This window comes from Aphelocoma coerulescens, chromosome 19 (assembly GCF_041296385.1).
Source record: "Aphelocoma coerulescens isolate FSJ_1873_10779 chromosome 19, UR_Acoe_1.0, whole genome shotgun sequence".
In the NCBI taxonomy this organism is placed as follows: Eukaryota; Metazoa; Chordata; class Aves; order Passeriformes; family Corvidae; genus Aphelocoma; species Aphelocoma coerulescens.
This window is the reverse complement of record NC_091032.1, coordinates 3,518,406-3,536,172: the sequence shown is the minus strand read 5'-3', so window position 1 is coordinate 3,536,172 and position 17,767 is coordinate 3,518,406. Positions and strand designations below refer to the sequence as shown.

The 17,767-nt window shown below is 44.9% G+C and overlaps 1 protein-coding gene across 1 annotated transcript in view; it reads right to left on the bottom strand.

Moving 5' to 3' along the window:
* MYBBP1A (MYB binding protein 1a) overlaps positions 1-17,767 on the bottom strand; it is a 59,101-nt gene that overhangs the window by 22,655 nt on the left and 18,679 nt on the right. Inside the window, exons 22-23 of the mRNA XM_069033398.1 lie at positions 15,868-15,999; positions 14,269-14,337 (exon numbers count right to left, since the gene is read on the bottom strand). Coding sequence (XP_068889499.1) covers positions 14,269-14,337; positions 15,868-15,999 — 201 coding nt within the window. The remainder of the gene's footprint in view (positions 1-14,268; positions 14,338-15,867; positions 16,000-17,767) is intronic.

Here is a 17,767-nt window from a genome sequence, read left to right as displayed (position 1 = left end):
CCATACAATCATGGAATGGCTTGGCCTGGATGGGACACCTTAAAGCCTATCCTGTTCCACCCCTGCCATGGGCTTCCACAATCCCAGGTTGCTCCAAGCCCTGTCCAACCTGGCCTTGGACACTTCCACGCATGGGGCAGCCCCAGCTGCTCTGGGCACCCTGTGCCAGGGCCTCCCCACCCTCACAGGGAAGAATTCCTCCCCAATATCCCATCCATCCCTGTTCTCTGGCAGTGGGAAGCCCTTCCCCCTTGTCCTGTCACTCCAGGCCCTTGTCCGAAGTCCCTCTCCAGCTCTCCTGGAGCCCCTGTAGGCACTGGAAGGGGCTCTGAGCTCTCCCTGGAGCCTTCTCTTCTCCAAGCTGAACACCCCCACTCTTCCATCCTGGTTCCAGAGCAGAGGGGCTCCAGCCCTTGGAGCATCTCCATGGCCTCCTTAGTGGGAGGCAAGAAGAGGGACAGAACAGGATTCTTTCCAAATTTAAGGACAAACAAGAAATTATGCTTCAAGATCCTTAACACGTATCCTCACTAAACAAGCATCAAACACCAATTATTTACTTAAAACATACAAAAGTTATTTAAAGGCTTTAGATACAAAAAGTGAAAGCAAGTGGTGCTTAAGAAACGTTTGTGCCAAATCACTTTTCCTCAATCCCCAAGATGTAACTGCAGTATCTCACACACAGCATGTGCACACAGACATGATTCATACATACTTCAAATCCAACAGGGAGAGAGGATAAGACAAAGCCCTGGCTGTGGCTTAAGAAAACTATTTTTGATAACAAAAACTAATTTTCCCTCCTCACCACCACTGAAACAAGGCACACACAAGCAGTAGAGATTGTCATTTAGTAGCTGTCTAAAAGGTTTCAGTGTGAAAAGTGCTCACACCTCCGGGGATAAGTGGATTGTTAGGAGAATGTGGCTATTCATGTTCATCTTCTGTTCATGCATGGTTATGAGAATGTGCCTGGCATGTTCAGCTGTGCAGCAATGCCTGTGCAAGGACATCTGAGCAACAACACAACTATTTCTTGGTTTAAAAACTGGACATCAACTTTTACCCCAAATTTACCCTGTTATCCTGCTGATTAAGGGACCCGAGGAGAGCCTTTCCTGCACCTTGTTCCTGGCTGGCTCCTCTGTCCTGCGTGGCACAAGGACACTGTCAGTCACTAGACAGACTCCTGTGCCTGAAAGCAGTCAGAGAGAGCTCACACTGCCCACAAAGACCATGAAAACATCTTCTGTATGATCACCTGGTTTTGGAGCTGAATTCAGCAATTCCTGCTACAACCCAGTGTCCTCAGACTAATGAAATGGCTTCTTCAAGGCGTTCCCTCAGCCAGCCCTGACAAGGTGTGATATTGCTGTCTAAGGTCGGCAGAGCACCAGCAGGACACCACTTGGCCAGCACAGAAGCTGTCAGACTGTCAGATGAGTTTCCAGGTCTGTCCTTCTGCCTCCAGAAACAGAGATCATAGAAGAATGCAGGAGAAGTAAACACTGAGCAGAAATCCCCAGCCATCATCCACCATCCCCAGCTCCCACACCTTCACAGTGCTCCAAACATCACGCTCTGGGTCAGAAAGTAGGTTCCTCCCTCAGTCTGGCTTTGCCAAAAAAAAAACCAAATAGGAGATTTATGAGCTCAGGAAAAAAATTCTCCTTGCTAAAAAATGGTGAAAACAAATGATGTTTTACTGCTTAAATTAAGTTCCTGCGACAAATGGATGAGAAATTTTGCAAGGCTGGTTAATTATAACATGTAAAGCATTTAAGTGACACCTAAATCACATTTTACAACCTTGGATGAGAAAGGCAACCTCCGTGTACTCCCACCAAACATCCTACATCATCAAGCTCTTGCAATCTTCAGTGGTTCAGAACAAGCCAACCTGCATTGCAGCCCAGCTTAAGGCACTTTTACCTGTTCTTACTCCCAGTAAAAAAGCAGATTTCCATCGATCTGGCAGGAACCTTTAAACCACTCACAACAGGTTACATATAATTAGCACATTGAAAATAATTGCCATTCAAGAATGTTTTGCTCATTTGACCATCACCATAGTATAGATGATCTGTTTAGGCCTTCTTGAGCACAAAAATGATGAATGAACTCTGTGGGTTCAACTTTGATTCCGAAACCCCTCCCTCTCTCTGGCTGGTTTAACACGCAGATCAGCAGTTTGCAAACCAAAGGGGGCTCGTGTCCTCCTGGGACTGTTTGATACACTTCGATTTTTGTTTAATACATCCCAGTATTTCCCAGTGCAGGTCAACTTCCCAGTCACTATCTCGGCAATGGAAGAAGTGGAAAAGCAATCACTTGCTCATCACCTGCTAAGGTAGCAGCTGAACTGGATCCCTCACCTCCATGAGAGAGGCTCAAGACCAAGACTCAGGGATGGTGAAAATCTCTGGCTAAAATGCTTCCAGGTGGAGGAAAAGCACAGGATGTAGAGCTAGATCAGACCTTGGTCCCCACTTTGGATACTCTACTTTTGAGTTTCAGGTTTTGCTACCTTTCTTCTGAAAAGGAACAAAGCTCCCTGGAAGCAGAGACAAAACTGGCTGTGAAGAAATCTCCATCTTCCTACCCCTCCTGCAAACTGCTCTCTCCTCTCTATTTCTATTGTCCTTCATACACCTCTTCACCTATGGCTCAGATGTCCTGCTCTAGGCAGTAGCAAGGAGAAGTTAAGCAACCTGTATGATTCCACTACTATTCCCAAGGCTCTGAAGAGCAGCAGTTCATTGATCAAACAAGCTGCTCACTTCATTCTGCTGCGACTGAGCACTTGCCAGACCACAGAAAGTTTATCCCATTAGTTACACTGGCACATCCTCCTCCACAACCTGAAAATGGCTATAGCATGACAAGCACTTTAACCACTGCTGCTCAATCTGGCTGAAAATGTGGATTGAGCTACACCCCACACAAACCACCTTTATATAATGCAGCTGCACCTACACAAGTTGTGTCAGTCTAGACCCTACAGGTAAAGATACTCACTGATTTCACTGACACAGTCACACCAGATGAGTTTCAAATGTACTTGAGACAGCAGAAATCCCAGGACTAGCAGTCCTGGCAGATTACATAAACAACCTGCAGACCATATATACAGCATTCACTCACAGGTTTCTTTATGCCCTAGTACTTTTTTTAACCAGGGACCCTGCAAATCACATTCTCTTCACTGCTGCCAAGGAATGGACTTTTTCAATGCTTGGTTCCCCTGCAAACAGTGTTCTGGAGGATGTTCTTGCCAGAGGAAAAGCCTCAACTTGCACTTGCCTAACCAGCGGGGCCCATTTGGGAGAGTCTGGTCACTGCAGCAGGACATCTGTGCCCAATACAAGTGTGCACAGGTACAGCTGCTTCCTTCAGCACTGTTCTGTTGGCAGCTGGGAGAGGCAAAAAAAAAAATTTAAAAAAAATTTAAAGCTTCCTCCTTTGGTCACCACAGTCTAACAAGACACACTGATACAAATAAGAAGTTGCTACATTTTAAAGGGAGTAGAGAGAAGTCAGGACACACAGAGAGATCTGACTGCAGTTTTTTAGAGGATACCTACATGGCAAATAGTGGGATGCACTGGAAGGTTTTCTGCCTCAGATAAAGGGTCTGCAGGACATTTGTGCAGTCAAAACAATGAGCATATAAAACACATAACATAAACACAATAAGCATAACACACAGGACCCCTGGGCCAGGCCTGGCTGATGGTATTAGATACCAGCTCCGAGTATTTCATTTGCATACAACAAATGGTGAGCATTCAGGGCTGGGGAAAACCTTGTGCTCTTCTTTCACCAGAGGCCAACAGGCAGACCCTTGGGACACAGCAATCCATACAGCACAATCCATATATTGGTCTGCTGCTTTGGTCAACACACAGTTTCATTTCTCCCTGGGGTAACCACTTACCATATCAGAAAGGCCAATCAGTCTTAATGCTTTGCTCCAAAAAAAAAAAGTCAATATATTATTACCCTAAATTCTTGGAAAATGAAAAGATGCCATAATTAAGTGAGCCATGAGGACACAACATAAATCAGCAGCAGAACACAGATTAGCATCCATGAGCTCTGATGTTTTCTTGCTCTTCCTGTAATGCCCAACTACAGGAGTGAAACACTGCTGGGGAATACTGGTACCACAAAGCACACTGAGACCAGGGAGAAAAGAACAGGAATGGACTCTGCAATGCAACCAAGCTTCCCTTTCCCGCATTAAAAAATAATAATCAGAAAATATGCCCATTTTCCTTCTTCTCTGCCAAATTAAGGACACAGTCACAATTTAAAAAAAATAATCTAAAACAATTTGGTTTCTTACTAAGACCCTGTTTATTTTGGAGCATTTCTACTTTGCTTTTACAAGTTTCTCACTCTAAACATCAGAGCAAGAAATGTTTTTTTGTTAAGAAATTAAAGCAAAGACTCTTGAAGGACATCCCAGTATCTGAGGCTCAAAGAAACACGACCAAGAAACCTCTCAGGAAATTATCTGAGACACTCTCTCCCAATTCTGGCTTTCCTCTCGAAAAAAAACCCAAACCAACCTATCCCCAAAGCTTTAATTTTGTCAGTTTCTATTTAACTTTATTTATTATTTATATATTGTAATATTGAACACCAAGAGGCTCCACTGACACCTCAAGTTACTCACACACATTGGTAAGACCAAGACCAAAACTGTGCCCCCAGTTGCCTCACCCTCACTGCTCCTCCCAGTACTTTCCAAGCCAGATGTCTCCCCTGCACAACAAAGCCCTCAATTCAGGAGAGACTCGCAATAGGATTTTCTTGAGGCAATTCAGAAGGCAGCTACAGCATAATGCAGCATATTTAAAGAGACTTTGCTGAAGTCAAATTTAATAATTTAGGAGATTTAAGAGCAGCACATGTTTAAAAAAAGCCCATGTTGCCTAGGCACTGTGTGCTTTTAGCTGCTGCCCCCGATACACTAGACCAGCCTTGATGTTGCAAGGACAAAGGTTTTCATCTTTTGAGAATATTTCACTCATATCAGCAGATAATGAGAAATTAGAATTCCAATTCACTCAGACATCAACCACTGAAGTATAGCTTTCATGCAGTATTTAAAAAAAAAAAGGTACTCACACGTCAGTAAAATTGTTAGCTTGGAATACTGAAATAAAAAGCACTGCTAAGCAAAAAAAAAAAACAAAGCTGGAAACTGTACTGGGTTGAACTTTGAAGATTCATTGCTTTGGATGCTCACCAGCAGACCTCTTTTCATTTTGCAGAATCCACTGAGAGAGGCACGATGACAAGACAGAGGGCACAGTGCCCTCGGGAAGAGGGACAGGGCTGGAGACCCTGTTGTGTGTGGAGGCTGCTGAGAAATCCTGCAGAGGAACCTGAACTCCTTTCTTGTGCTTCAACTCTTGCAGAGTGGCATTTTAGTATGTCCCAAGGGAAAGCAGAAAGAGAAGCAGCCAAACCCCACTCTTCCCACACCCCCATACTACAACAAAAATGGACCTCCCACCTGGGGACATCCTTGTCAGTGAGCAGAGCCCAGACTGGCTATATATAGCATTTTATGCTATAAAAGCCCTCATCTTTCTTCACTTCCCAACAAAACACCCTTCCAACACACCTGCCAGTACTCCCAAACCAAGATCCCACAGCTCACTGTAAACAGAACATAAATCACTCCCCAGATCTTCAACAGGATTCTATCCTGATGGTTTTTTATATTTTGTAACATTAATGTATCTTGAGTCCGTATGACTGAGAGTCCCTAGTTTTATCATACCACAGCCATTTCTTCCCCTACTGTCTTTGTTATGCCATTATTAAATACATGGCAATGACCTTGTATCTGAGCAAACTTTTCCCATTTGCTCTACACAAACATCTACTCCTCAAACTGTGGAAGGGGCTCTGTTTGGCAGGCTGAACACAACACACTTGGGTGGTTCAATCTCTTTAAAAACTATCAACTCACTTTTTAAAAACTATCAACTACCCATGTGTCAGATGGCAAATTTAATTTAGTAGGCTAGGAAATGACTCAGTTGGAAAATCACTGCAATATGGTATAGATCTAACTCAGCAAGTCCATCCTACACACAGGGCTGTTACTGCTCTGGAGCACTTCCTTCCTTGGACAGCTCTTACCAGCAGCTGTGTCTACAGCAAGAACTAAAAGTTATGTGACCTTTTAATTTTTTTATTTCTTCCCAGCAACAGACTGGAATGCTTCCTCCATTACTGAGGATTTGCTACATGATCATCAACACAATCAGCTGAACAGTAGTGAGCAAAATAAACACAGCCTATATCTCCAGAATCACAATAAAGAGGCAAACAGAAGCTTTTTCATGTTCTGCTTGTGCTGCACTGAGTATGGTGGAATATAAAGACTGGGGCTGATAACAGGGCAGTGTCTCTGTGCCAGCCAGTTAATGCCTGGTATCACTATGGATTTGTTTGTGGGCAATGCAGGCATCTGTCTGCTAGACACTTCTGGCAAAAGACAGAGACCATTAGAAGGCACCAAGAAGTACAATAAAAAAAAAAACCTGTATGCAGGAAAAATAAACAAACATAAGCAGCTTACAACATGCATGATGCTCCCAAGAGACCCTGCAGGTTCAGTGACAGGGGTCCCACATTCAGTTGAAATTCACCATGAGCACACCAAGTTCTCAATGCAAATACAAGTGAAAACTCATGCCATGGAATTTCGAGCACTCAGCTTAAATGCAGCCAGGAGGACCTCAAAAATTTACACAGACCTTTTAAAATTTTCAACCATCTCACACAAGTAAGAGAGAAACACAGCTTAGAAAGCAATTCCTCAGGGAGACACGTTTTGCTGTGGCATCAGACACCTTTCCAAAGAAGATCAGAGACTATTTATAGATGCTGTCAATGTTCTCCTCACCAAAGGAAAATGGTTTCTTCGAGCAATCCCCGTGTAAGAAACACTCTCAAAAATGAAAGGCTGGGATGCAATAATCCACATGCACAGCCATCCTAAAGGTCTGGGAACTAAAAATCTCCACAAAAAAACGTAGAGCACTCTGGCCCTGACCCAGCAAAGCACTTAAGCATTCAACTGCTTCCCATTCAACTTCAGTGGACAGTTTACATACCTAGAGCTAGTCCGTGTCCCAGGGCTTTGCTGGCTCTGATGAAAGAGATCAAAAATGCCCAAGAGCCCATCCATAGCTCAGCTTCACCTTGCAAAACATTGACTCTCCTTGACCATCACCTTGCACAAAACAAGAACAGGAACAGGACACTGACTGCAGCCAAAGCATGTTCAGTTTGATGTAGATTTTCCAGCTGCAAATTATTTCTTTTCATTGAGGAGAGGGCACTTACTGAAAAGGATGGATTCTACAGGCAACAGCCTCTCCAGCACTGCATCCCTTGGATCTCACTGCCTGTGGACAATTCACCCTCTGAAGGTCTGTCCACCTGTGACACCTCTACAGAGGACACAGGCACAGGGTGTCTGACCTGTGCCAACAGACAGAGGATGCTCTGAAGGAACAGAGCCTTTCACTCATGGCCTATTGCTCAGCTCCCACCAGTTGCCCAGTGCTCATTCCTGATGCATAGCAGGTAGAGCTGAACTGGTGCTGGTTGTTATCTGGGAAGGTTTATTTTGCTTCATTTTTAGTAACAGCTTATGCAAAATGTTCCATAACAAGCTCTTCCTCTACCACCTGCTGGAAGCTATCTGTGAGCACACAGGCAGGCCACAGTGCATTAATGTGGGGATCCATTCATCTCCCCCAGCATGAAGTGAAATACTCCCAAACACTCACACAGAGGGATGCTGGCTTCTGAGGTTTTGCAGCACTTTTACTGTTCTTGTTGTATTAAAGTTTAATTACTTTTTAACTTAGATATTTACATCAAACATAAACTGTTCAGAAGGACAACTGTCAACCAGCCAAGACCTCTTTGGCAGGACTTTGGGATCATATTTTACTCTTCTGGTGATGGCAGCTCTGGCACAGACCTGCTTCAGTTCTGTAAAATTATGTCTATATATGTTTGATCCCTTTGGGGAGACTGCCAAAGCACCAAGATTAATTAGCAACTTACCTAAAATACACTCTCTATTAGATAGATCTTAAAGGGTTCCTTGTCACAGACAGCTTTATCAAAACACATTCTGGAATACTAATGAATCTATATGACATAAGATGACATTTTGAACTCTGTCTCAGTGCCCATTCTCATTTCCACACTAAGTAAAATGACTTTTATTAGCTTCATGACAGCTCTGCACTTACATCAGCTCTGCAGAGTTCCAGCCAAATCACAGAAAATAAACTCACTTGATGGACAAATATACCCTCATTATGCTTCCAGCTACTGCAACATCCTCGATCAATATGGCTTTGACTGTAAATAAGAAGGCAGGAATGTATTCAAATTGATGTGTGACCACAGTGCAAAAGTAATTGCAGAGGCTCTTAGCAATTGCGCTCACTCGCAGTGCCTTTCTCAAAGGAAAAGAACAAGGGATGGATATTAAATCATTTCTGTAAACCCTAGGAAGAAGTTACAGACTAGAAGAGGTTTTAAGTGTCTGCTACAAGCAAGATGGAGACAACACCTTACTCCTGGCAGTAGTGATGCTTCATTTATTAGTGCTCATTTCCAAACTGATTCCAATACTGCTGGCCAACAAGCTGGACTTCTCAGGGAAAAGCACAGCTGTTCCAGGCCAGGCTTGAGAGAGGTTGCACTTCAGCCTGCTTCCAGCTGGGAGCTGGCAGGTGCCCTTGCCTGCAGGAGCCTGCATCAGCAGCACACCTGGGTACTGCAATGCAACGAGCCACACATTTTCCCTCTTCACCTGATCCTCAGGCTCACAGAGGGAGGTTTTAGGGTAGAAATATTAGTTCATGGACTCATCCAGTTCTCGTATAGGAGAATGGGGGGATACTGCAGTGAGAACTGCACCACAATTACCAGTGCAGCACTGAGGGGTTTGTGCTACAACAGCATCAGCCCAGGGACAGCCCAGGACTGCACAATTACAGAATTAGATGTTACTGTGGGTCTGCTCATCAGACCAATGCAGCTAAAAATAAACCAGGAAGACATTCCTCACCTAAGGCTCAGGAGGGTTCTGGTATGTAGCTGAGTCATACAATAATCATTAAATTAAACACATCTTGATCCCTGGTTTATGCTCCATCAGCACAAACTAAAAAACCAAGCTTTTGTGCATATTGAAAAAGCAACACTGCACCCACTGAAACAAGGCACAAGGAAGTAATTTGAAGGTCAAGGACTCCTGGAAAGCAACTGCAGCAGTAAGAACAAATTGCACTAAGAAAGGAGGAAGTGAGGACTAGCTCACACACATTTTTTTCCAAACAGAATTTGAGAGAATATGTTTAGTGCTTGTGGAAGACATCAGGCTGACAGAAACATCCTTTGTCCATGAAACAGCACAAGCCTCCCCCATCCTGTCAGCACCACACACGTTCTGCTAGCTAACTGCACTGCCAGTGAGATCATCTGTGCCAGACACTTATCACAATTCACTAGTGCCAGGACAACTCAAAGGGATAATGCAAGCTCCACTTGTCATTTTCCCATACCAGTTATCACTGGGGTCTGTTTCCCCAGCTGCCATTTGTACCTGAGCCCCTCAGGTGTGTGACAGGTATGTGTCTGGTCACTGCACTCCAGAAATGGTAGCCACACTTTACTCTGGTGTAAGCACTTTACCTGTAAGGGAAAGTTCTCAGATCTGCCTGGATGTACCAAAAGATTGTTATGTGGGCACTGGCCTCATTCTCCTACCACTGAAGACATTTCTGCAAGGACAAGACCATGGTGTGACTGGTTCTTAGGACCTCAGTCTGCAGAACTGCATTCAACAACCTAGATTAGACTGCACTACGAAGTCATTCTGTACCTCCTTCTTCCTTTTTTTACTTTAACTTGTAGCACTTCTCCCACACTAAAGGTCCTCTTGAAAACCTTCACAGTAGCTGCTTGCAATCAAGTGATTCTGTGTAGTTTCTAGTCACTTCTTTCTACAACAGACAACACTGCAAGGGCATGTGGCAGGGATGAGGGAGGCCACATTCTGAGAAGACAGTACAGCCTTAAGTTATATGCTGATTTAACATACATATGGGATGGCAAGGATCCACAAAAGTTTGTGAAAGGGATCCCAGCTGCTACTGTAGAAAAAAAACAAAAGAAAAAAGCCCACCAAAAAACCCACAAACAAAAAAAACCCCACAAAAATAAAAAAACCCAAACCAAAACCACCCAAACCATCATAAACCCCACCAGATTTCTCAGTTCAATAAATGAGTGACAACCAAACACTAGTATGTTGATTTTTTTCAAAGCCTGAAGTGTTTTAACTTTCACACACACACATTTGAGACTTTAAGTTCCCACTTGAAGAAAGGCAGAGTTTGAAAACAGGCCAGCCAGTACCACTGAGCATTCAGAGCACCAGCTGCCTCAGGCACAATGCATTTGAACTTGCAGAGCTCGAGTCACAGGGTCCTGCAGCCAGTGTGGTCTCACAACAGGTGAGAAGTCCAGCTGAGAAGCATGAACTGCCTGAAACAAGGTGGCTTTGCAGATCCACCATCACACACATCCTCATCTTGTATCTTTCTGATGTATAGGTTTAAACAGGTACTAAATAAATTCAGGGTGGGATGACAACCCCCCTTTCCATGGCTAAAACATCCCTTGCCTTTGTCTCCCCAGTCACAAACGACACCAATCTCTCTGTCTCTATCCTTTTCCAGGGAAACTGCTGCATTACTGTCTCCTACAGGCATCAATGTCCCAGTAGTAACATCAGAGGAGCAGAACTTGGCCACAAGTACAAGCTTCAGTCTCAAGTTCAGTCTCAGTAAGACCATTGCAAATTCACCTTTCCAGTTTAAAACTTGTTATACAGGTTGAGCTTACTGCTAAGGAAACCTATCAACCCAATCACTGTGAGCCACACTTAAAACTGCCTTGAGAGCTCTCACCCCCCCCAAAGTGTTGTTTTATCTCACAAACTACTTCAACATGGAGCTGAACAACCTCACTGCTCCTTCAGGCATGTAGGAACAGTGTCAGAGGAAAAGGGCTAACAATGTCAGTCACACTAAATAAAGTTTTTGTTTTAAAGCTTCTTTTGCTAAATTCTGCATCAAGAATATATCTCCAAAACACCCTACTCTACAGCAAACACCCAGGCCAAAGAAAAGTGCCTCCCAGAAAGACAAGTAACACCCACCCAGTAGCTACAAACACCTCCATGTCTGTAAAGACACAACACTGCTGCCGAGAGTTTGCTGTTCTCCAGGTTTTAGAGGTGACCAACTGAGGAAGACAGGATGCACAGAAAGGCTGCAGCACTGCAAGACCCAGTTGCCTGGGTCATCAGCTACAGCCAACAGTCCACAGACAATCTCTCCTTTCCAATATTCTTGTACTGACTTCACAGAAGCCATAATTTCATGTTAATGAGCACTGCCTCTGATGAAATAAATCACAGCTCTCACCCAGATACTCCTGCCCCTGAGCAGACTGTCCCTGTGCCCTGAACAAGACCAGCAAATTGACTGAAGTTAACTTTAACATGGCAAAAGGAGGAAAAAAACTGTGTGTGCAAGGACAAGATAAATTTTCAGCCAAATCATCCTCCTGTCCCATTTTGTGACGTAAATGCACGAACACCTGGGCAGCAGGCAGACAGTGAGCTCCCCAGGGTCAGGACAAATGGCTGGGGCTGGAGAGGCCAGACTGCTCCTCTCCAAGCCAGTGCCAGCTGAGCAGCATCTGAATGGCTCCTGCATTTCCTACAGGATCTTCTCTGTTACCACTGCCCAGAAACTGAGTTTGACAGACCTGCAGCAGCCCACAGCAGCACACACAGGAACAACAGTGCACACACAGTTCAGGTTTGCTGTTTCTTGACCAGACCCCAGGCAGGCCCAGGCCTTGCTGTACACTGTGTTCTGCAAACCACCTCAGCCAGGTTGGTCCAGGGTAATCACTTAATCATCAAGTTTAACTTTACACTAGAGGCCCCAGCAAGAGCAGAGCTCCTTGAAGTAAGAGCTGGGCATGTAGGCCAGTGGCCACAAGATCTTGCTTAGAGGCTCTAAAAAGGTAGGGACCAGTCTGGCTGAGAGGAGACGTGGAAGAGACCCCCAGCCTCCATGCTGCTCTCACAGACCTCCCAGGTACATGGGGTGAGGAGGAAGGAACACCCTCCTCACATCCTCTTCACGAATCGCTTTTCATTTTGTTCACAACTACCTTAAAGCTCAACCTGAAGGTACATCTCCTCCTCCCCCAGGCTGGCTGGGACAGTGGCCAGCAGCCCTGCTGGGCCAGAGCCCCAGGGTTCATTATCAAGCCAACACAAGACACCTGCCCAGAGCTAAGCCTCCACCTTCCCATGCAGAGTATGGCTCTTCCTACCTGGCATGGCCCTGGGGACACCCTCCTAAAGGGATCTGCAGAGCCAAGTCAGAATCCCAGTGGGATTAGCTGTCCACAGAGATGCAGCAGCCATATCCAGACCAATCACCACTAACAACAGGAATGTTAGAACAGAAATCAAGCCTCCAGTCCCTGGGACTAAGCTAGTTTAATGATTAGAAGTCAATATTCAGGGCTAAAAGTGGAAGACCACCCCACTTGCCTCTCAGTCATCAGGGCTGGCCAAATTCAGAGTACCGTGAGCCCTTTTGGAAGCTGAGTTCTTCCACCTCATTTTCCCAGAAGCTGCCAGGGAGAAGTTACCCCCTGCTTTACCCACATCACTTTGCCATGTACACTCACCTAACCTGACTTCTACCCTACCCACTAGGATACCACCAAAGCACATTTGCATTGAGAATCAGTGGGAAAATTTAATTGAAGACCTAACAAACTGGACATATGATGCTGGGAAGCCAGAATGCCTGAAAAGGAAGCACTGCATAAAAAATGTAAAGCTGCAACTCCAAGCTCCACAGGCTTTCGAGAGCTCACTCTCCATGTGCCTTTGTTTGAACAGCAGTATATCCATGTTCTGTACCCAGCTCCCACACACTCCACATATCCTCCCCTACTCCTCCCACCTACAGGCAAACAAGCTCTGCAAACAAAGCTTGAGCAGCTTTGTGGAAGCCCTGGTAGAAGGACAATGCTATTCCCTGTGGAGAAGCAAAGATACCCACATAATGGAGCTGTCTGCTTGGGATGCTGCTCTGGTCGCCTGAGGATGGGATCAAGTATGGGCCTTACAATAATTTATTTGTGTAACACATCCTTATTACCATCCACTGGAATTATTAATAGCTTAATTCACTCTTTTTTTGTTTGTTTGTTTTGTTCCTCTTTAAATCAAAGCCATTCCTGTTGGGTAAAACAGTCTGAAGTGCAATTTACACTGACAGTGTAAAACAGCCCTACTGTTAACACATACCTACCCCTTCACATTCCCTCCAATGATCAGAAACAACAAAACATCTATTTATGAAACAGAAAGATCAATCTAGGATGCACTTCTGCAGGAGACAGACACAGGGTACAGCTGGGGGGTGGGAAAGTTTGAGACAGTGCTACTGGCCTAGAGGGGTTTTGGTTATTAACTGTGTGGAAGGCCCCCCCACTGCAGTGAAAATCCAGACAGGCCTCATTCCCTGCACCAGCAACACTGAGCTGTGCACTCACCCTGCAATGTTTTATTGATAAGGCCCCAGTAATTTTGTGTTAGTCAGGCACAGGCAACCAACCATCAAAAATCAGATCTGTGGCACAGGTGGTTTTAAACTAAATATAGCAACACATGGACTAGAAAATGCAGGACAGCTAGCAAGGCACAGAACCTGACCTCGAGGTAGCATGAGGAGGCAGGGATTACAGCATGCTCCATTAATACCAAGGAACATCTTACCAAGAAGGAAGTAATCAAGGAATAAGCAACTGGAGTCAATGCCTACCACCATCTGGCCTCAACCCTGAAAGCTGCAGGCAGTTTTTAAAGGAGAGGCTACCAAAGAACCCCCATGATTGTGGATACATTGTGTGGCATTTCCACAACTTCACACACCTGAAGCAGCAAGGCAGTATTTGCAAAAGCTCTGGTCCCCCAGAAGCCACTTCCAAAATTGGGCAGCCCTAAAGGCATATTATAAACATATTAAAAATCATCTGAACTGCCATGTTTAAATGACTTCTCTGATTGCCTGTTTTACAGCTTTGTTTGTTTACTTTCATTCTTACCTGCTGATGTTGCCTGGCTGCTGCTGTGATAAACTCAACAAGAGTATCTACTAACGGCTTACACATGATCTGCAACAAAGAAAGACACAGTCTCTTGTTAGTAGTTTGCTGACAGACAGGAGTTTGTTTTTCAAGCAAAATAGTCTATATTTTACACAGCTTCTTGAGTAAGAAGAAAATGACACAAGAAATAGAAGTGCCCAGAAATCAGCAACAGCTTATTTGAAAATTAACAGCTTTGTTCACACCACCTCTGAGTGAAATTTTGATCACAACAGAACACAGCAGCAAAACTCTTCACCTCTATTCACTTGGAAAAATCAGGCAAGTATTTTTCACCCCCTGTGTTCTGCTTACTGATGACTAAAGCCTGCATCTGGCTGACACTTTCTGTAGTGTCAGTTCACTTTGTGCAGAGCCCCAGTTCCAGGCAAAGGAGAACACGTTGAGTTGTTGCCAGATGTGGACTGGTCTCTTCTCCCAGGGAACAAATGACAGGACAAAAGGGAAGGGCCTAAAGTTGCACCAGGGGAGATTTACATTAGGTATTAGGAAAAATCTCTTCACTGAAAGGGTTGTCAGGCACTCACACAGGCTTCTCAGGGAAGCAGTTGAGTCACCATCCCTGGAGGTATTTAGAAAGATGTGGATGTGGTGATTTTAAAAGACATTTCTACAAGGAACAGTCATATGGAATCCACAGGCTCTACAAACCTGCAGATGGGATCTTAGGTTTGCTGTCCATGTGGGCAACACACAGCCTTGCTCTCCCTCCATTTCTCAAACTTATGTATGAGGCATCGTGGGCTGGTGTCCTAAGAAACCTGGCAAGCAGAGGAACTCTCTCCTGGATAGAGTCCCTCAGAGTCTGAAAGCATCTTCCCCCAGTTACACAAGCCTACAGCTCCTCCCACCCTCATGTCAGACATCAATTCTAAAAGGTTTCAAGAAAGGGCTTCTGGCAGCTGTCTCTAGCTTGTTCTGACCTAAAAATCCCTGAAGAATTGTATGACATTCAGGCCCAAGGCCTGTTTCTTAAAAACTGGCTGTCCTCATCGTGGAGACCAGCCCCAGGCATAGGTCAAGCTTGCAGGAAATAGCTCAAACATTTCAGACACTTGCACATTCTGAGTATCAGGCTTGGAGATTAGACTCCAATTAGACTTTACACTCCTCAGCCTTCTTGGAAGAAAACTGAGAAACTGAGCATGCAGTTGGAGCAGAGCTGGACAGGAGCTACACTGGTTGTTCAAACAAGGTGACCTGTGTTGCCTTTGTGCAAAATTTGCTCCTCCATCTTGTCTTGAATACTGATAAAAAATTAGAGCTTCTTAGGCTGTGTTTTAAAGAGCAGCCTTCTGTTCACCTGCTTTCTGCATGCAGTATCCCAGTCCAAACCATAAATAAGATCCTGGCCTCCTGCAGTGTTGCTATAAAAACATGCAGAATTAAGAGTCTGGTGAAGATCCAAGGAAACCTCACAGCAGTTTCCAAAGTCTGCAGTAAAGCAGAGAAGTTTCTCTCCCAACTTTCCCCAGAATTAGAATCATACTTTGGAGCCAGCAGAAGACAACAGAGCACACAGTCAGCAGCACTTACTGGGAAGCGTTTGAAGAGATCATGGAACATGGAGCATGTGAGGGGACTGTTCCGTTTACTGAGGAACTGGGTCAGTGCCTGCTGATAGATAACTGCCACCTTCTTCACATTCAAACAGCCTGGGTTCAAAAGCTGTAGGGAAAAAAACAGAACAAAAGCTTGTCCAGTGAAACACAAGAATGAATCACTAACAATGAATAAATTAATTTTCATAATTTCTCAGAGATTTTTCCAACAACTAAATATACTTGAGATATGACACAGAACCATGAAGAAACAACCAAGTGGGCCCCAAATATGCTCTCCCAGGCACTGACAGCCATATGACTTCTTCACCGAAGGGCAGCACAGCTTCCTAGCAGGACTACACACACTCCATGTAGTGTGGGGGCTGTGCTCTAGGTTTGTGGTTGGCACATCTAATACACAAGGCTCACAGAGCCCATCCTGCAGTAGCTGGGCTGTGCACATGGTGTTCTCAGCTGAAGAGCTACTTGAATCTGTAGATTTTAGTGTATGTACGCATTTGTACCTACATGCACTTAGCAGCTATGTCCAGGACTCCTAGGTACTCAGCAGACAAGCCCTAGCACTGATCAGAGATCCAGCAATTCCAAAACTGTGTCCATGCTCCAATATCCCCCTCTGGTGGGGAACAAGAATCCCAGACACATAGCAACCAGTTGAGACCAGCTCAGGCTACATGGATCTAAACAAACAGGAGTCATTGAAGAGCCAAGTGTGGAGCACTGCATCCCAACGTTCCTGACTGTTCTCATATTGCCAGGGAAATACTGCTCTTTGGGAAGAGCAGAAAATTAGGGCCCAGGAGGAAAAAGCTGTCATCTTCACAGTAGTGAACATGTGCCCAAGCAATTTTTCCTTGGCCCCATGGAAAGCTAAAGCCATGTTAACGTGGTGTCCCGTTCTCAGGTCAAACTCCCAGTGCTACTGCAGCTGAACACAGGCTAAAGTGGAACAAAGCAGATGGGTCTTGAAATGTGTGACCTCAGTTTTTCTAGCTGAGTGTCTCTACTTAGCACCTATTTGACACACGCATCTTCAGAGGAAAAAATTGATTCCTCCTTCCATGAATATATTTACTGTAAAAAACTTCTTCTATAGTTTTTCCATAAATTTGGCTACTGCCAAAGTGTCCTAGTGTCTGCTCTAGTCCCACTTTCCTGCTTATTGAAAAGCTCCAAATTAAGCTCACAAAGCACAGCTCACTGGAAAGACACCACACTTTTGTCTCTGGTTCCCCACAGCAAAACCTCCCTGGCCTCAAGACAATGTCAGCACCAGCAGCATCACACGAACTGAGCTGTCACTTCCCTCAAACCAGCAGCTCACATCAGTTACTGGCTCTGTCCCTGCCTGGTCAGGACCAGAGCTCTGCTCCCATTGGAATAAGAGGCTTCCCTGTGAAGCATAAGGGTGCTGTGAAGCATGTCTCACTATAGCCTCAAAGTCAAGTATGTTGTTCATATTCCCCCCAGAGCTCCCATTTTGTTTTTCTTTCACAAAAGGCCCAGCACTGCAGGAGCTACTTGGATTAACACCCTCTGCTTCTCACTAGCCCTAGAAACACTGGCTGTCTTTTCAGCCTCCAGTAATACATCAGTGTGTGTAATTTCCATGAGGGAGCTCCATTTATTTTTCTACCCCAAAAGATGTCAGCAGGATTAAGGCACTAATTCCTGTGCTCAGTTAGAGGGGTTCAGCAGCAAGGTCAGGATCAGCTGGTGAGACTGAGACACTACTTGCTACGTTTCTAGTGGAGGTGACCGGAGTGGGCTGCCCAATATAAAGGGTCACCATACTGTGAAATGCAGCAGACACAGTAGGTGCAAGAGGATCAAGACTAAGGGTCCCCTAGTAATGGACACCTGTAGCACAG